This window comes from Rhinopithecus roxellana, chromosome 14 (assembly GCF_007565055.1).
Source record: "Rhinopithecus roxellana isolate Shanxi Qingling chromosome 14, ASM756505v1, whole genome shotgun sequence".
Classification (NCBI taxonomy): Eukaryota; Metazoa; Chordata; class Mammalia; order Primates; family Cercopithecidae; genus Rhinopithecus; species Rhinopithecus roxellana.
In genome coordinates this window covers 31710657-31726936 of record NC_044562.1, presented here as the reverse complement: position 1 = coordinate 31726936, position 16280 = coordinate 31710657, and the positions used below count along the sequence as shown (strand labels likewise).

Below are 16280 nucleotides of genomic sequence, written 5' to 3'. Positions count from 1 at the left end.
AGGAAGAGATCCAGCACAGGCCTCGATGCCCACCAGTCCTAAATGCAAATCCAAGTGCTGCTTCTTGGTAGCTGTGTGACCTTTACAAGTCACCTCAACTCTCTGAAACGCAGCTCTACCAAAGGGAATAAAATACGTACCTTGCGGGGTTGTTGCAAGGACTACATGAGCTCATGCAGGTAAATAAAGACTCAGCTCAAGGGCTGCTAACAGCTCAAAACACAACTGTTGCCAAGGGCATCTGCACCCATCCTCTCCTGTGCCTTTCACATTTGCCCACACTCCCCACCGTGGCTTTATGGCTGCAGTCTGGGGCACCCAGAGTCAAGACTTAACAGGAACACCCACAGTGACCCCCCTGCTTGCACTCCCGCCCCCTGCCCCCATGGGCCAGGCATACCTGATGGGCTGGAGGTGGGGCTGGACACTCGGGGTGACCCTGGCGGAGCCCTGAGAAGGAGAGAAGAGAAGCGGCATTATGCAGGGGTGGGCAGGATCACAGCAGGAGCACACCAGAGAGCTGTCCACAGGAGCAAACACGATCTTCTTCTCCTTTCCCTGCCAACATTCCGACCCTGCCACCCTAACCCCTGCAAAAATACAGCCCGCCCGAAGCCAAAGCCATCAACACTGATTCCACGTGAGTGTGCCTGCCTGTGTGCAAGCCCCAGAGGGACAAAAGCAAGAAATCCCGAATGCTGAGGAGTGCACACCACCGGGCTGGTGCCATCCACACTGAAGGTACACTCAACAGTTACGGACTCAATGGAAACACATTTCACTTTGATTCGCTCACCCACACAAGAGAAACCCCAAGAGGAGAATACGACTGCCACCATGAAAGAAACAGGAGCGATGAGAGTAATGGCGCCCCTCTGTCCTGCCACCGTCACCCCACACTTCTCTGCTTGAAAGCAGTGACATCAAATCATTCACTTGAGTTTAGAGACCAGAACAGCCAGGTGGAGCATGCAGCAACCAAGATGAGGCCTAAGGCAGTGAGCCATGTTCCTGAGGGCCCACTCCCCACTGTCTGTGGCAGACAGTAGCCATCTCACCCACTCCCCTTTTCACAGCTGTCGAGTGGTACAAACTTAAGCAAATGGGCCCAATCCAACCCAGGGCAGCAGGATGGCACGGCGGGTGTGAAAGCACAGGGTCAGAGGCCCACAGACCATGGAATTTGGATTCCAGGATCCTGCTGGGCAGCCCTGCCAGTTGTAATGTAACCCCTCTGAGCCTCTTGTAATGTTACATGTAAAATGGGACAACCTTCAGGCTGGCGGTGAGAATCCAAAGGAGTTATGCATATAAGGCACTTCGCATCACGCCTGGCATTCGCCAGATGACCGCTGTTGTTTCTGTCGTTACTTTTGTATCAAGAAAAATGAAAAGGGTAGTTACAACCAAACATTCACCTCTATAGAAAATCAACACCCTGCATCGCCTCTACCCATCTTTCCAGCCACCTCATAGGATGCAGAATCGGGATGCCCCGCTTCTAGATTCTCAGACCTCCTGAGCCCATTGACACCTTCCAAACATCCATGTGCCTCTCAGAAAATGACCTTTTCCTCCCACCAACTTGCAGCCTCTTCTTCAAGGAGACAGGACCACAATCTGCCAAGAAAGGAAGAAACTGAGGCACAGAATAACTTACCCTCAAGTCCCTAGGAAGTTGATGGCCAGGCAGGATTCACACTCCAACCTGGGGCTTGACCATGGGGTCTCCAAGAAGAGGAGACCCTGCACCCCTCTCCTGGCTCTGCAGTGCCTACGAGGCAGGATAGGTGGGCTCCGAGGCCCAGCTCCCAGCTGAGCCCCAAGTTAGAGCAGCTCTGCTAAGAGGGGGACCCTCCATCCAGCCTTCGGGAAGAAGGCTCTGCCCAGAGTCCGCTCTGTCCCAGCTGCCTCGGACCAATGAGCAGCCCCACAGCAGTGAAGGAGGGAAGAGCCAAGTGGGGCTATCGGGGGGAAGTTACTACGTCTCACAGCTCTTCTGGCCCTGAGGACTCCAGTTTGCATGAGTCAAGCTTGGGGGTGGGGGGATTAGAGAAGGGTGGAGCTGGGAGTCAAGGAGTGATTGTGTTTGGTTTTCAAGACCCAAACCAGGCTGTTCCAAAGCTACCCGCTCAGAGGAACACAGAAACCCAACACTTCATCCATCTCCATTCCACTGGTCCCTAATGAGGAGTCCCTGAATCTCCCCAGGCCCTAGGCCCTGCTCCGGGCCCCAGGGCCACCCTGCTATAAATAGCCCCTTGGGTTTCATCTGTTGCTGATCCGTAGCCACTTTTGGAGGAAGCCACCACAGCTGCTTTGAACAACTGGAAGCCACAACGGTAGCCAAGACGTGAGGTGTGGCCGGGAGCATGGGACCAGACCCAGTGAGCTGGAGAAAGACAATGGGCCATATTGAGATGGGCTTGGCAGGGGGAACTGGGGAACTAAGGGGAGCTGGGAGCCTGCAAAGGTGCAGGGGTAAGCAGGACGAGCAGGGCAGCAGACCTGGCTCCCGTTTCCCCACCGCCCTCTTCCAAACGTTACAACACTCCACATTCCTCAGCCTCCCCACCCCAAAAAAAAGCCAGCGAAGATAAATAAAAACTTGGCCCAAACAGAGTCTGGCCAGGCCGCCTCCAGAGGTGATAAGGCAAAGTCCAAGCCCGCTCTGCTCCACCGGGCGGGGAGGGGAGCGGGGCAGGGGGAGGAAGCCACCCTGGACAGTGACCCCACTGTGGAGGATGGGGGACGAACAGCTGGGACTGTCATCCCCTGATGAATCACCGGGCTGCCCTCTCACTGACGGGGCTTCCTGTTTTCTGCAAAGTTTGGGGGCACGTGACCCTTGCTGGCAGAGAGAGAGCAGACATGCATGGTGACACGTCTGAGTGTCGGTGCACACAGACAGAACTCAGAGAACAACAAATGGGCTGGGGCAGGGGGGACGGCATGTCAGCAAACACACCCTAGTGCTCCAGAAACACAGGTGACCTCACACGAGGCTAGAGATGGCGTCTTTGGAAGCATGCCTCATCGTGTAGCTTTTTACAAGCATGGTGGGAGTAAGTCAAGGCATCCGGTCATCCCTGAGCCTCCAATCTTCATGCTCATTCTCTCATTCAGCAAACAGCCACCGAGTGCCACCAGCTGTGTGCCCGGCCATGTTCCAGGGGACAAAGGAAGTGAAGTCCCTGACCTCAGAGAGCTTATATTTTACAGACCATGATACTCATCAACAGACCCAGTGTGAGGAGTAGAGGTTCCGTCTCATTTACCCGTCTGTAAAATGGACCCCGTACAGTGCTCACATAATCTTCTGCCTACTCTGCATAGAACCCCTAGGGAAAATGACTACAGGACTTTACAAACTATTTTAAAAAGAAAAATAAGTTTTCTGCCTGCCTGTAATCCTATTCTTTTCCTCTCTGGGGATCACAAAGCACTTTACCCACATGGCTTTGAACTTCTTCCTACCTCCTCTCAAGACAGATCGATTATAGAACTTTTCATCCAACTCTCTAAACACCAAACAGAATTCTCCCCTATCCTCACCTCCAAAACACAGTCCTTCCTTTGCTGAAAGGGCACCATGAAAGGAGACTCCACAGCCTCCCAGATATAGTGTCTTACTTTTCTCACTGTCAGGAAGTTCCTCCTGGTATCTAACCCTCATCCTTCCTGCTGCACATTCAGCCAACTCTTTTTGCCTTGGTCCTCACTGCAGGCAAGAGCTGATCACCACTCAGACACTACTGGGTCGCTCAAGGTCTATGACCCCAAGTTCTGTTATCTGCCGCCTTCTGCCCCGTCATGAGGCAAGGAGCAGGAACCCCCAGCCTTGGGTGGGGTTGGTTTGAAGCAATGCCTCTGTGGGAAGAGCTCTGCCTTCCTTTGAGGTCCACAGACCAAACACAACAGCTCAGGACCAAAAGAAAAGCCATTTCCTGAGCCCAGGTCCCCAGAGGGGCACAGTTGGGAGGAGGGTCTGTAAGCGAACACCAGGGGCCTTGTCAGGCAGCCAGAGATTGGTGACTGACCCACGTCAGGGGCTCGGCCCCATTCCTACATCTCCTCTGGGGGCTGTGGCCAACCCCCACATAGCACCCCCTTCAGCCACACCCCTTCCCCTCTCCTTCCTGCGCACTAGCCTGGATTTTTCCAAAACAAAGTGCGACACAGCACACTGTCCACAAACTCCACTACACACCAACTCGGCAGGAGGAAAACAGCCATTCCTGCCTGTGAGTCCTGGGCCGTGAGCCAGACACAGCAACGCAGCTTGACAAACAGCCACATTATCACAGCAGCAGGCCTAGGTCCTCCTCCCCCGGGGTGGACGGCTGGAGAGTCCCATGGCTGGGCAGGGGATTGGCTCAATGACCCTGGGGCCAACCCAACCTGAGACAGGTGACAGGAGCCTTAAACTTTAGGTTTTCTCTCCTCTTTTGCAGTACACAGGCCGTTCTAGTAACTGCTCACTTGCTTACCTTTCCAAAGCTCATCTTGTCCCTCCTCCCATATCCAGACAAGACAGCACACTTACCCACCTTGACACACAGGCACAGACACATTCATCCCAGATCACCAATACTTTCTTCTTTAAAAAGTCAAAGAGCCTCAGTCACAAATAAACGGCCACTTCTTTCTTCCCTAGGACCAAGGTCATGCATACTCTTGCAATCAAAAGTTCTTTGTGATGTCTAACTTCACTCTCTCTTGCTGTAACTCTAGTTGACAGGATCCATCTGGCCCAGGCTGGGAATGTGGGGACAGCAGCTCTAGGATTTGGCCCCTGACTGTGCCCAGACCATTGGCTAGAAGGCTTGGTTCACACACCATCACCCTGTCCCCTTGCCAAAGGTTAGGAGTTCGGGATAACACCAGACCCCAGCAGCAGTCCCAGGAAGGGATGGAGTGGCGTTCACCGAATCATTCAGCAATGCCAAGCCTCTGTTTCCTCATCTATAAAGTGGACTCATAGGCTCTGCCATACAGGGGTGTCAGGAGGATCTCCAAACAGCCAACACAGCTCCCAGCCCTTAGTCAAAATAACAGTAATAAGAATGGCTCACAGTTATTGAGCACGTATGATATATTTTGAGTACATTAAGCTTGTACATCCTTGGTAGTAGGTACACACAAAAAATTAGGTTCCCCCTGCACCCCAGCCCCAGAAACATCACAATCAGGGACAAGGGCCCCTCCCCAGTACGAGTACCCCATGCCCAGAGGAACTCACACATACCTTGAGCACAGCCTTCCCCACTAATTTAAGAGGCATGCTCCCTGCTCCACCTGGAGAGGTCCCATGTGGCCCTTGGGATGCTGCCGCTTTGTGGGGCTGGACATGCAGGACTGCCCCAGGGCAATGTGGCGGTGGCAGTGGGCTCACCACAGGAGTCAGGCTGCCTCTAGGAGCTGCCCCTCCTGCTCCCGCAGCACTCCCTCCAGGGCCCTCCCCACCGTGGGTCAGGCAGCTGTCAGATGATAGGGCCTCGTGCCATCAACATCTACCCCTGTGCCAACCACCAAAACCACTCCCTGTTCCTCTGCAGCCCAGGGCGGGTGAAGATGGAGGGGCCAGCACAGGAGACACTGTCAGAGAGGGGCAGGGAAGAAAGGAGAAAGCCCCACTGTGCTGGGAGTCTGCCCCTGGGTTGTGGAGACAAGCCCAACCCCAAACGAGGCTCAAAGCACGTCCTGGAAGAGCCCCTGAGCCCTTCTGCGGGATCCTTCCATTTCAGGCATCCGCCCCTTCCCCTCTCCCCAAAATGGGAGGCAGGAGGAGCCCAGGGTGACCGGCGGACCCATCTACCAGCCTCCTCCTGAAGCAACAGCATCTAAGCCACACAGTGGTGCTTGCTATTTTCTAAGACTCTTGTCTCCAGGGAAGCAGGCCCTACCACTTCCCCAAGCACTAAGACGGCCCCAAGAGTCAGGGCTCCTTCTCTGCCTCAGCCCTCCGTTTCCCTTGCTGTGGTTTTGCGCATTTCCCCTTGTTCCCCATGGCCAGGCTGCCGTAGCATGCCCTCTCTCCTCCCGCCCGGCCTGAGCACTGAGGCCTGGCGCAGTCGCGGATGAATGAGCTCTGGATCCCGCTTACATGGAGGTGGCAGCCAAGACTAAGGCCCAGCCTGTAAGGAAACGGGCCTGCCCACAATCCCAGCCTCTCCTTCTACAGAGAGGTAAGGGAAGCCCACAAAACAGGCATTATCCACCTCCCACCCCATTCCCCCTGGCCACCAGGGCCCAGCCCCATCCTTCTTCTCCCCTCCACACTCACGTTGTCCTCGAGGCTTTTCCGTGTGTTTCCACCCCGGGAGGCTCCTTCTCCCTGCAGACAGAGAAAAGGCAGTCAGAGAGGGGAGGCAAGAACAATAATCAAAACGCACCCAGGTCTTCCACCTGCTGGGTTTGTCAGGAGTGGCAGATGAGGAGGTTGGCAGAGGGGCCTGGAAATAACTTTGGTGTTTGTTTCACATTTCTTTGCTCCTATCAAGGCCTCCTCAGAGCTAACCAAACCCTCATTTACAACTCACAACCACTTCTGTGGGAGATACTGTTATTCTCATTTTGCAGATAAGAAAACTGAGGCACAGACAGGCTCATGCTTTGGCCACAGTCACATAATTAGAACCTTGGCGGAGTCAAGATTTGAACTGAAGTCCTTCATCTCCAAGCCCATGATTTCCTACTGGTCATCACCAGGAGATCTCTCTCAGCAGTTAACCTCAGTTTCCCCACTGCGGAACCCACCTCCTTTCCTCCCTTCAATCTTCCACATAGCCTGGAGGAAACTGTCCGTCTCTCAGCTAGGTCAGAAAGACCTGTTTGGAAAGATCTGCCTGGCTTTCTCACATTCTGCATATTTCATAAGGAAGCCCACATTTAACTACCGGCTGCTCCCTCTCGGCTCCCACCCCGCCTCTCCCTCTCTGCCTGCCCAGTTGCCTAGCAGCCCATTTCCGAACACACAAGCATAGTCAGATGCCCTTCTCCCAGTGTCAGCAGCCACCCCACTACTTCCCCGCAAGTTCCCCAAATCTATTCTGGAAGCATTTCCCCAACCACATCTGTCCACTCTCCCCCAAATCTACTCTCCACTTCTGGCCTTCTCACTCCTGCTCAGGCTGTTCCGGCTCCCCCCACCACCATCTGCCATCACTCACCGTATCCACTACATTCTTTGGTGCGTTCTCAGTGGTGATGGGCTGTAGACAGAAGGAGAAACAGCATGAGCCCTCAGGGCAGACATCCCAGGGATGGGCTCTCTCTCCATGGCTGGTGGCCCTGATGGGCAGAATGCCCCCTGAGACAGGGATGGTGAGGCCAACCCAAGACTCAGGCATAATCTGGTTGGCCCCAAGCACAGGGGGAAGAGTTTGGCATGTGGAAAACCATCCTAATAGTGCTAGAACCATCCAGTTCTACAAACCTTCACCAAAGACCCATGCTCGGTGCCCGGCGTCAGGTCTCTGGTTCATACAGTTGCTGACCCCTCAAATTGGAGGGGTCAATGACCTACAGCATCTCATTTATTCCCAAGAATCCAGGGAGGTGAGTACCATTGCTACCTTTTAGCCCCACTCTACAGATAAGAAACTTAAATGACTGAGCCAACATCATCAACTCTAACAGAGACAGCAGGATTTGAACCCCATCTTGGGGCTCCAAGTGATATCCCAACAGCCTGAAATAGTGCAGCCAGCCAGTCTCATTACTTCAGTGGGCTTTCAGGCCGCCCACCATTGGGCCTCACACACCTCCATTTCCAAACACAAAGGCTCTGCTCCATCAGCCCCGGCCCCTAAATCCTTCTTGCTTGTTCCCACATCCAGGTCTTTACTCGTGGAATGCCTTCCCCTCTTTTCCTACAAGGAGGGCTCTCTTCCTCCAGTTAGCCCTCCCTGGCCACCGCAGCAAGTGGGATCTCTTTCCCACCTCTGAATTCCAATCACCTCCCTGTCTGGTCCTCAGTGTATGAATAATCTCACCGTGGGAATACATGACTTGTTTCCCCAACTACTGTTTTATTTGTGATTCTTATTCCACCTTCATCCAAAATAGATTCAAAGCAACATTTGGACCAATTCATTTGGAAACTCCCTCCTACCAGGGTGGATGTATGCATAGTGGGCCATCAACAATCACCCGCTGGCTGATCCCATTCCTTACCCTGGCACCCTCCTTTCTTCACTCAGAGCAACGGAAGGGCTTCCTACTAAAGATGGTCTGATTTCTCCCCATAGCAAGAAGAGAAGCTTCTTATGCCAGGTTCACCTCCTGACCAGAATCTAGGGCTCCGTTTCCAACTCAGTAAAGTGGTTATGGGGCCCTCAAATTGGGCAGAAAGGCCTGAGCACAACTGCAAAGGTTCTGAAGCACAGCTTGGCGAGGACGAGTGTGACCCAGGTTTGAGACCGTGCATCTCGGCACAAGAGGCACCTGCTACAACCCCATCCCTGAGAGCTGAGGGATGAGCTGCTCATGTCCAAAGGCAGGGGAATGGACAGAATGCCCCTCTAAAAGGTTCTTGCATCAGAGAGGAGGAGTGGGCCCAGATGGGCATGGAGGAACAGACTGGGCTGAGCGGAGGTAACAGTGCTCTCTCTGGAAATGGCCCAGACTCGTCTACCCCTACTGCCTGGAAGACAGGTGGCTGAAGTCAAAACTCCTTTCCAGGGGATGAAACTTCCTGAGCAGTTCAGGGCCAAGGCAGCCAGGGATGGTAAAGGGACAATGGGGTCCAGGCACAGGGGTTGGGGGGACCGGGGCAAACCCCTCCCACATATCTCCTCCACTCTCCTCCCCGCTGGTAGGTACACCCCCCTCTCTCCACCTGGAATCTGAGGATGGCTCTGGAGGAGGAGTAAAGATGCCACGTTCTGCCCTCTCTCAGCTCAGCCCTAATCCTAACCCACTAATCCCCTGGCCCACTCAGGGTAAGCTAGAGCTCTCGGAGCTGCCTGCTTATTATGACCAGGTGCTCCCCTCAGCCGCCAACAGCCCAGCCCCACCCACCCCTCTACCAGGGACCCCATCCCGACTAGAGCAGTGTCAGCCACCCCAGGCCCTCTCCACCCCCCAGCCTTTCCCTTCTTTTGCAGGGGCTCTGTCCTTCCCACGTGGAGACCTGAGGGCGGGCAAAACAGCCCCGCTGCCTCATCTCAGAGCTGCTCTGGTCTCCTGTGGGAAGGAAGGGAACTCCCGGAAGGCAGACCACAGCGGAACTGAGACACAAACCCAAAGCCCTCACTCCTGACCTGTCCGCTACCCAGCCTGCTAGAATGGACAGACATGGAAAGGGGTGGACAAGCTAAAGATGATACACCTGCCCCAGTTCCTTTCAGGGCCCAGAAAAGCCTCTTCCTTCTCTGGTTAAAGCCTCCTAATAGGCCTCGATCCTCAACAGAGCATGAGCCCAGGGGTCTCAAACTTGAACGAGCATAGCGCCACCTAGAAGGCTGTTGATACGCAGGTGCCTGGGCCACCCCACATATACACAGTTAGACCTAGGGTGGGACCCAAGGACGTGCATTTCTACCGGGTTTCCAGGCAACACAGGTCCCAGATGCTTCTCCGAGAACAACCAGCCCGAGCTAACAGCTCCCTTGCCTCTAGGCAGGACAACTCCAACTTGGAATCAGCTTGGGATCAGGTGGCAGGATTTGGACCTACTGCTCCCTAAAAGACCTTGGCAGCAGACTGCCGGGGTCCACATGCTAATTCTCTCAGCTGCTACCTAACTATGCAACCTTAAGCAGGTCACCTTGTCCTTCCTGCTCCTCGACAGGCCCGCACAGGGTTATTTTTTGGGGATCAAATGCAATAAAGCACATAAAGCACTTAGAAGTGTGCAAGACACTAGGAAGCTCTCAATACTTGTCAGCTATCACTATTATTTATCATCTCTACCCTTGGGGCAGCACCTCATATCCCTGAGGCCCAGGCCCTCTCCAGCCCACCCTGCCTCACTGTGACCCTCCTGCCCCACCCCTCCTGGGTCTGGCATGGTGCAGACAAGGGAGCTGAAGTCAATATTAGAAACCATAGGCCTCAGCAGTGCAAGAGAAACTTTCTTCTCCTGCCAGTGATCATCTGAGCACCATCCCCTTTGCCCCCACCCCTTCCCCATGCCAGCTGGAGGCCGGCCACATGGCGACGCTTGCCAGAGATCAGATGCCTTCAGCTTACTGGTTGAGATGCTTTCTGAGGAGCTAAAAATTTCCAAACCTCCACTCCCCACACCATCTAAACACCCGACTTGTCCTGCAGTGTTTGCAAACACAGCCAGCATGCATGCTGCCCGCCCCTCCTTTGCCCTCCAACCCAACTCTCCCAGGATTCAAGTCCTATTTCTCTGTTTCTCAACCACTGCCAGCCTTGGGGCTACTGGGAAGGAAAAAGGCATGGGACTGGTAACAGGAGGGCAGGATCCCCTGAGGCTGCCACTGTTCCAGGCCCTGCAGGGAGACCAGGGCCAGTGGGAAGCCCTACCATTGACACTGCCTAGTGAGTCCAGCTGGCACTCCCGGGACCCTCTGGAACTGAAGCCCCTGACCTTCATCTTCACTCCATTCCTGGCCAGGATGTTTCTACAGCTACCACACACACACACACACACACACACACACACGCACACACACACACCATCCTTGCATGCCACTCCTAGGGACATGGGCTCTGAGAGGGACTTAAGACATCATCTCCTCCATCCCCTGTTCCACACATGGGGAAATTGAAGTCCAGGGAGGTCTGATCTGTCCAGTCTTTCATGGTGAGGTTCATGGCGTGGCTGGAGCTGGTTCCCAGGTTTGTAAAGCCTACTTCCAGGCTCATCTCATTGCCCTCACCCTTGACCCCAGCCATCCTGCTGGCAGGGTTAGCTGGTACCTCCCTGCGGGCTCTTCTTCTCCTTCCTCCTCAAGTCAGCTGCAGAGGGATGAAGTGGGTGGAGCCCAAACACAGACAGACCCCTAGGTCTGACCCCACCCACTGCCCAGTCCCAGGACAAAGCCTGGAGCTTAAGGTCCCCAGGCTTTCCAAAGTGAGAGCAGCTGACTCACTGTCCCACCAAGGGTCTTCCAGAGTCTCCCTTACCTCCAGGAGGGACAACTCAGAATCCAGTTTAGGAGCAGGTGACAGGTTGCTACCTGGAAAGCAAGCCCTGCTCTTAGCAGGCCCCTCTGCTCTAGAGTCCCAAAGCCAGCAGTTAGAGCACAGCAAGGTGGGGACTAGGGTGAAGCCCTTGGGGCACAACATTTAAGAAGGCATCCCTCTCACTCTCAGGTCCTGAGAGTGCACTTGCATAATCCTGAGAGTGATGATTCCTCAGATCTTACACCAAAGAGGCCTCACTTGCCTGGCCCTCGTCCTAGCCCTGGCCCTGAGATGCCTTTTCATAAACTTAGTGCAAGAACTACAACTATTCATTCAGGGCTGGCAATGCCAGGAACATGGTACTGGGCTCTTTGCTTTCCTGATCACCAGTCCTCAAAACCACCCTGGGAGGTGAGCATTATCACAGGGTATAGTTTAGGAAACTGAGGGCCTGGGAGATGCAGTGACTTGCCCAGTTTCCACAGCCAGTCAGTAGGAGAGCTGCTGTTTGAACCTTGCTCCTCACCTCCCCATCATGCTATCTCCCCTCTCCCAGGCAATGATCTCCAGGCAGTTCCTCTGATAACTGCCTCCCTGTGGGGAACAAGCTGTCTGAGAAATGAAGGCTACTTGTAGCAGGTCTTCTGTCCAGGTCCTCAGTAGGAAGACACTTCTCAACCACACTTCCACAGAAAGAATAGGAACCGGGCTGCAGTAGGAAAGACTGAGATCAGACAACAGAGAAAACTTCCTGAATTCGAGGGGTCGGGAACCACAGGGTGGATAAGGGAAGCTCCATATCCTTTCCTCAATTTTTTTTCCGAAAAAAGACACACATGCCCTCTCCACACATGCCTTTACCCTTCCCCACTGCATGGGCCTGAGGAGGGGCCAGGAGGGGCCTTTCTGCTGGAAGGTTGGGGGGTGGCTGCCATGACTGCCTGGAGGCTCACACAGGAGGACACGTCAGTGGCCTGCAAGGAGAGTGGGCTGGGAAAAATGTATCTGTGCTGCTGCTTTGGAGGAAGGAAACAACAGGATGGGGGAGGTTCCCAAGCCTGAGCCCAGGGATGAGGGGAAGGGGACTGAGGAGGGGGGTGTGCAGAATGCGGGCTCAGCCTCCGGAGGAACATTCCGTCCAGAAATTCCTTACACCCTGCCCCTTTCCACCCTCCAACTCTCCCAACTCTGGCCCCCTGGGAGGCCTGGAATCTGGGCGGTCTGGGGGCCAAAAAGACCACCCGGTGACATCACATCTACTGCCATGGCAATGAACCGTGAGGTCACCGGCACACTGCCTATCAAGAGGGGAAGGAACTGGGAGCCGGCAGGGAGGGCTAGCGAGGGCTAGAATGGCCTCAGACCCAGGACCCAGAGAAAGTTATTCCAGGCTCACTTGTTTCAAAAATAGAAGCATAAGCATATGCAGGGAGGGGGCTAAAAACAGAAGGGAAGGGCAGGGAAACAGCCTTTATGGGGCCCTTGGAGCATGGCAGCCTCTGAGATGGCACGTTAGAGGCGTGGCCCCATTTAATCATCCCCACATACAGACCTATGAGAGCCCTTTATCAACAGCATAATTACAAAACCAAGGCAGTGGCAGAAGGCAGCAGAGGGAGAGAGTGCTTTCTCCATGCCCCGTGCCTCCCAAGGCATCACCTCCCTTCACTACAAGCAAGGGCTCTAGAAGGAGCACTTTGAACACCTTTCTGCAAATGAGGAGACGGAGTTTCCAGGGAGAGTGGCTGCTCAATGTGAGATCAGGTCTGCACCTCTGAGTCTGAGACCTCTGAGGTCTGCACCTCCCAGAGCCCTGTGCTCTCCCCTCCCTCAGTCTTGAGAAAGTGGGAGCCAATGGGTGAGGGCTGGAGAAAGAGTGCTGAGCAGACAGGGCTGGCAGAGGACGCTGGCAGTGGAGCCTGCGACCCTGAAGTATATCTGCTCAGTTGCTCCAGGGGCCACATCCTCTCCCAGCAGGCCCAGGCCACCAGAGGAAAAAGAATAGGCTCCATGTGATTAAGGGGAAAGTTATGTCTGATTTCTCCACAGGGGAAGGATCTGGCCAGATCACGCCTGTCCTCAACTCCTTCTCCTAATTCACCTCGAGGGGCCCAACACCCAAATCCTGGCTAAGGCTGTGCAACGGTGGACACCCCCACTGCAGCCGGCTTGCACAGATTGGAATATTTTGTGCTCTTTCTTGCCATGTCCTTCACTGGTTATGGCTTTCCTCCCCGACTTGACCAGGCACTGGAAGCCTGTGCCCTTCCTCCACACCCCTCCAGCCACCCTTGCCTATAGCCTTGGAGCCACACTGAGCATCTATACCAGCCCTGCCCTCCCCGACAGTCCCTCCCTGCCAAGCCACCCTGAAACTGGCAGCAAACTCCCAGTTCTAACACTCTGCTTTGGGTCACTTTCCCACTCAGGGACTCAGGATAGCCCTTAATGCTTAGCACGTCAAGTTCAAGTTCCCCAGTGTGGTTTGTGGACTCCTCCAATGTCTGGTCCCTTCTCCCTCCAGCCACTCCACTGCTTACTCTCTCTTCTCCAGCGTGCAGCTTCTGGTCACAGCTGCTCAGGTCCACCAGGCCTATCACGCTCGTCCCTGCCCCCATTCCTGCACCCACACTGCTCCCACCACCAGCCCCAGGCAGGGCCACCAAGGGTTGTTTGGGCCCTGGTGATACAAGATTGCCCAGTTCTCTCTTACCCCTAGCAAGACAGACTTGCCCAAAACATTTACACTAGATTGCCTGGCCCTCTTTCAGACTCAGCAATTGGTATCAAGGTCCTACGCCCTCTCTGCTTCAGCCCTGCTACCTTCCAAAACGCCCTCCCTCCTTCCCTCCTTTCTTCTATTTGTTCCAGACTTAAACTAGGCTTGAACAGAAGGCAGGTTTCCCCAACCACCACAGCATGAGCAAATCAAGCAAATCACTTCCTCCCCTCAACACCAAGGCTACCACCTCTCGTCAAAACCCCAGAGTCAGACACTATTTCCATAGTGTAGTTCTCTCTCTCCCACTGAATAGAGGGTTCCCCAAGGTCAGGGCCCTTCACCCTACTTGGACTTTTCAGAGTAGGGGTTACAGGAGAGGTGTTCAGCACATTCAGGGATGCCTTGGCCTCTGTGTATCTTGTCACTTCATAACTCAGTCAAATGGCAGGACCTCAGTGAGCCTGAGGACTTCTACCCAGGCAGCTCCCTGAGGAGGGGATCTTCCATCGTCATGGTGCCTTAGACCTGACAGGCATCAGTGAGAATGTTTTGTGTTTTTTGTTTGTTTCGTTTTTGTTTTTGTTTTGAGATGGAGTCTTGCGCTGTTGCCAGAATGGAGTGCAGTGGCGCCATCTCAGCTCACTGCAACCTCTGCCTCAGCCTCCCGAGTAGCTAGGACTACAGGTGCGAGCCACCACGCCCAGCTAATTTTTGTAGTTTTAGTAGAGATGAGGTTTCACCATGTTGGTCAGGATGGTCTCGAAATCTTGAACTCATAATCCACCCGCCTCAGCATCCCAAAGTGCTGGGATTATAGGCATGAGCCACCATGCCCGGCCTACATGCTGTTCTTTAAGAAGCACTTTGAACTCCTTTTGGCAAATGAGGAGACTGAGTTTCCTCCTCTTTCTGACGACCTTAACCTACCAAGTTCTACTTTGCAGAACAATGGAAAATGAATCCATTTGCCTTTCAACATATTGCCACTGCCATTGTGCACCCATTCCATGTCTTGTCTCTCTAGGCTAAGCAGCCCTCGGGGTTGCTCAAGTTGGGGTTTTCAACCTCCCTCCCCAGCTCAGCATCCTCTTGGGAATGCAATGCTCAGAGTTTGCCCCTCCCCTTTGAAAATCAGCCATTTTTTCAGGATTTTCCAAGGATGGCCACCCGTGGCCTGCCCAGTGCCTTGGGATGAAATGCATCAGGTCAGAGTTCAGGCTGACTGAAGTGACTGTACATCACCCTTGATGGAGCAAGCCCGCACACTGAAGCTGAGTGCGCCACTCTCTTTCTCTGCTTTTAATTAACATCACACCCTTCTCTGCTTCCGTGAGGCAGCACAGTGCCTTCTAACCTTAGATCTGACACTGGGAGACCTTCAGAAAGTCACTTAAGAAGATCAGGGCCTGTTTCCTTATCTGCAAAAGAACTGGATGGGACTAGACGGCGTCTAAAGTCCTCTCCACCTTGTGGCTCCAGGTCTACTCCATGCCCATCTGTCTTCAAGAAGCACTGACAACTATGGCAGAAAGGAACCCTGAAGCCCCAGCACATAGAACAGTGCCTAGCACTAAGGGGTCTTAAGCCCAGGGGGTAGGTGCTCAAGAGATATGTATTGGTAAGATGGCTGGATGGTTACGTGGGTGGACAGACCCTCCCCCAAATCCCAAGCCTACCGGCAGAGAAGCTAGCTGTTTAGAAAGAGGGGCCCAGGAGAAGTCCATCACCCAGCAACATCACATACTTACATCAGGAGCAAGCACCAAGGGGAGCCTGGGGAGAAATGCAGACCAAGAATCCACTCCTGACCCAGCCCTGCCACTGCGAGCTATGTGACCGTGAACAAAGCACCCAGTTTGCTCCATGCACAGTTTGTTCCTGTCTTCCCAGGATGGGCTCGGGCCTGCCAGGCTTCCACACAAGTCACTGTGGGGTCCCAGTGGTCCCACGTCATGGAAAGGGCTTTGAAAACGGCAAGGGCTATGCAAGTGACAGTGATATCAGTCATTATTCGTGCTTAGGAGGGTGAACTCTGGTGCCAGACCACCATGTCAGAATCCCAGCTCCCTCTTTTAATAGCTCTGTGGCCTTCAGCTTCAGTTCTTCATCTGTGATATTGGGATCATCACAGCACCTCCCTCATTGCACTGTCATCAGGATTAAATTAGTCTGTTTTTGTAAAGTGTTTAGAACAAAGCTCGGCAGATATGAAGCTCCAGTAAAGGGTTAATCTCTCACTGTTGCTATTATTACTATTATGAGTGAAACCAGCCTCCTCGGACTCCCATGGTGTCCCTCTGCAATACAAGCATGATTTCCTACTGGGCAATTCCTATTCCCCATTCACCTCCTCCCCTCCAGACCCCCCACCCCAACCTACAGACCTCCAAGTCATTCTACAGGGACATTCCAAGCCCCTGTGCTGGGCCTGCCTGGGCGAGGAGAAGCAATGTGC

General features: G+C 54.0%; 1 protein-coding gene across 15 annotated transcripts in view; it reads right to left on the bottom strand.

Annotated features, from left to right (window-relative positions):
• Positions 1 to 16280, bottom strand: part of TNS1 (tensin 1) — a 206078-nt gene that overhangs the window by 102298 nt on the left and 87500 nt on the right. For 12 of the 15 annotated variants that reach the window (XR_004053163.1, XM_030916312.1, XM_030916313.1 and 9 more), the window contains 3 exons: positions 7173 to 7214; positions 6287 to 6337; positions 401 to 450 (listed from right to left, as the gene is read on the bottom strand). Coding sequence is in view for 9 of the 15 variants with exons in the window: in XM_030916312.1 (XP_030772172.1) it covers positions 401 to 450; positions 6287 to 6337; positions 7173 to 7214 (143 nt within the window). In the remaining 6 variants the exon portion in view is untranslated. Of the gene's footprint in view, positions 1 to 400; positions 451 to 5248; positions 5446 to 6286; positions 6338 to 6759; positions 6778 to 7172; positions 7215 to 16280 lie in introns of those variants that run through there. The other 3 variants (XM_030916325.1, XM_030916324.1, XM_030916320.1) reach the window with 3 other exon arrangements.